Source organism: Asparagus officinalis, chromosome 5 (genome assembly GCF_001876935.1).
Source record: "Asparagus officinalis chromosome 5, Aspof.V1, whole genome shotgun sequence".
In the NCBI taxonomy this organism is placed as follows: Eukaryota; Viridiplantae; Streptophyta; class Magnoliopsida; order Asparagales; family Asparagaceae; genus Asparagus; species Asparagus officinalis.
This window is the reverse complement of record NC_033798.1, coordinates 115,830,070-115,832,100: the sequence shown is the minus strand read 5'-3', so window position 1 is coordinate 115,832,100 and position 2,031 is coordinate 115,830,070. Positions and strand designations below refer to the sequence as shown.

Below are 2,031 nucleotides of genomic sequence, written 5' to 3'. Positions count from 1 at the left end.
TCAAGGCTGAACTGAGGCACCTACGGTGTCTCGGCCAAGTCAAGACACCCCAAGGGTGTCTCGGCCAAGCCAAGACACCCCAAGGGTGTCTCGGCTTAGCCGAGACACCCCAAGGGTGTCTCGGTTTAGCCGAGACACCCCAAGGGTGTCTCGGCCAGGCCAAGACACCCCTAGGGTGTCTCAGCGCGGATTTGACCCCTTTAAATGGTTTTAACCGCTCCGCAACCCCTCATGCCATAAATACAAGCCTTAGGCCTCATTTTTTCAGAGCTGGAATTCTCGTGCCTCGGCAAAGCCCTGCCGGATTGAAGACTTAAAGTGCACAGATTTCAAGAGAGGAGGAGGAGAGATCGGATCTAGTTCTTCAACGCAAGAGAGTTCTTCGTCAGATCTACATCACCCGCACCCAATCCTTAGTATTATCCCGTTGTGGTAATACTAAGAAGAGCAAATATCTCGCTTTTATCGAGATAGGCGCTACAGTTTTCTCGATCCCTTCGCGGATAGACGAAGCTCTGCCTAATTTTTCAGCAATCAGATCTGATCGACGGTGGTCCATAGATAAACCCCGGCACAGGCAAAGACACCCACACAAGCAGAAGACCGATAAACGATCTCTGCGTTTGTTTGATAAAGTTGTAAACTTTTTTTTTATTTTCATTGTGTAAGGAGATCTTATAAAAAGATCAACTTTTTATTTCATTCGAGTTTATTGTAACGACTAAAGTTGTAATAGATTCAATAACAATGGAAATAGCAACTTTCTCCGCAAACACCCTTGTTGAAAGAAGCATGATCCCGAGCTTATATTTGTTAGAATAGTAGCTTCATTGATAAATATTTTTCTCCTTTTGCATCGATCAACATCTGCATTGTACTTAGCATTGATTTTCTCCATTTGTTCTTTTAACTCCTCGACTAGGACTTCTTCTGAATCAAATTCGTATATTATTCTTTCCCACATCATGTGTATTTTATTGATAGCCTGACTGTCAACACACATTTGCCAAGTCCCGTCCTTCTTAGGCACCATGAGGGCTGGCACTACGCATGGGCTCATGCTCTCGCTAAGGTGCTCCTTCTGCAATAAATCATGCACCTGCTCCCACAATATCTCGTGTTCGGTTGGGCTCATCCTGTAATGAGGAAGATTAGGAAGAGGGGATCCAGGTACGAGGTCAATATGATATTGAATATTTCGAAGTAGAGACAATCTAGCAGGAAACTCTTCAGGCATGATGTCACGAAACTCCTTCAAAAGGGAAGTTAACTGTTCTGGAATGTCATGTGTAGAATCAGTTAATCCCTTATTCACTACTGCAAACACAAACGGGACGTGCAAAGACTCCTTCTGAAACTCCCTTGCGGCATATAACGATACTGCAGATTTTCTGTTAATTTTAGGAACACTGCTTTTTGTCAGGAGACATAGGGTAAACTTCACATTGCCTTTAGTAAATTCTACTACATTCTCTCTTCCCTTATGGCACACATCCACATCAAACTACCACGGTCTCCCAAACATTAACTGACATGCATCCATATCAACAATATCATAAATAGCTGTATCCTTGTACCTGCCAATAGAGAAGCTAACTATGCTCTGTTCGGTGACCTTGATATAACTCATAGATATAATCCATCCGACTTTGTAAGGGGAAGGGTGCTTCTGTGTCTGCAACTTCACGCTATCTATTGTTTCTTGATGTATCAAATTCTCTTGACTACCGCTATCAATTATCAACTCAATCACATGCTGATTCACCTTGCAACGAGTTCGAAAAAAATTATGCCTTTGTGGGTCCTCAGCCACCCTTTCAGTTGCCAACATCATTCTATGCACTACATGCACCTAGCGCTCATCCTCGTCATACACATCATCAGGATTGACCGTATGGTGTTCGACCTCAGTCTCAAGCTCGCCTTCCTCATTGTCCTCCCTTTCAACCATATTAACTATATGATACGAGTCGCCGTGGGAGCACCCTTTGGTCGCGGAATTACCAAAAGGTGGGTTGAGAAGAGGATGAC

The 2,031-nt window shown here is 43.7% G+C and overlaps 1 protein-coding gene across 1 annotated transcript in view; it reads right to left on the bottom strand.

The window, feature by feature from the left end:
• Positions 1 to 1,831, bottom strand: part of LOC109842438 — a 14,234-nt gene extending 12,403 nt beyond the window's left edge. Inside the window, exons 1-2 of the mRNA XM_020411317.1 lie at positions 1,509 to 1,831; positions 866 to 1,409 (exon numbers count right to left, since the gene is read on the bottom strand). Of these exons, the coding sequence (XP_020266906.1) occupies positions 866 to 1,409; positions 1,509 to 1,831 (867 nt within the window). The remainder of the gene's footprint in view (positions 1 to 865; positions 1,410 to 1,508) is intronic.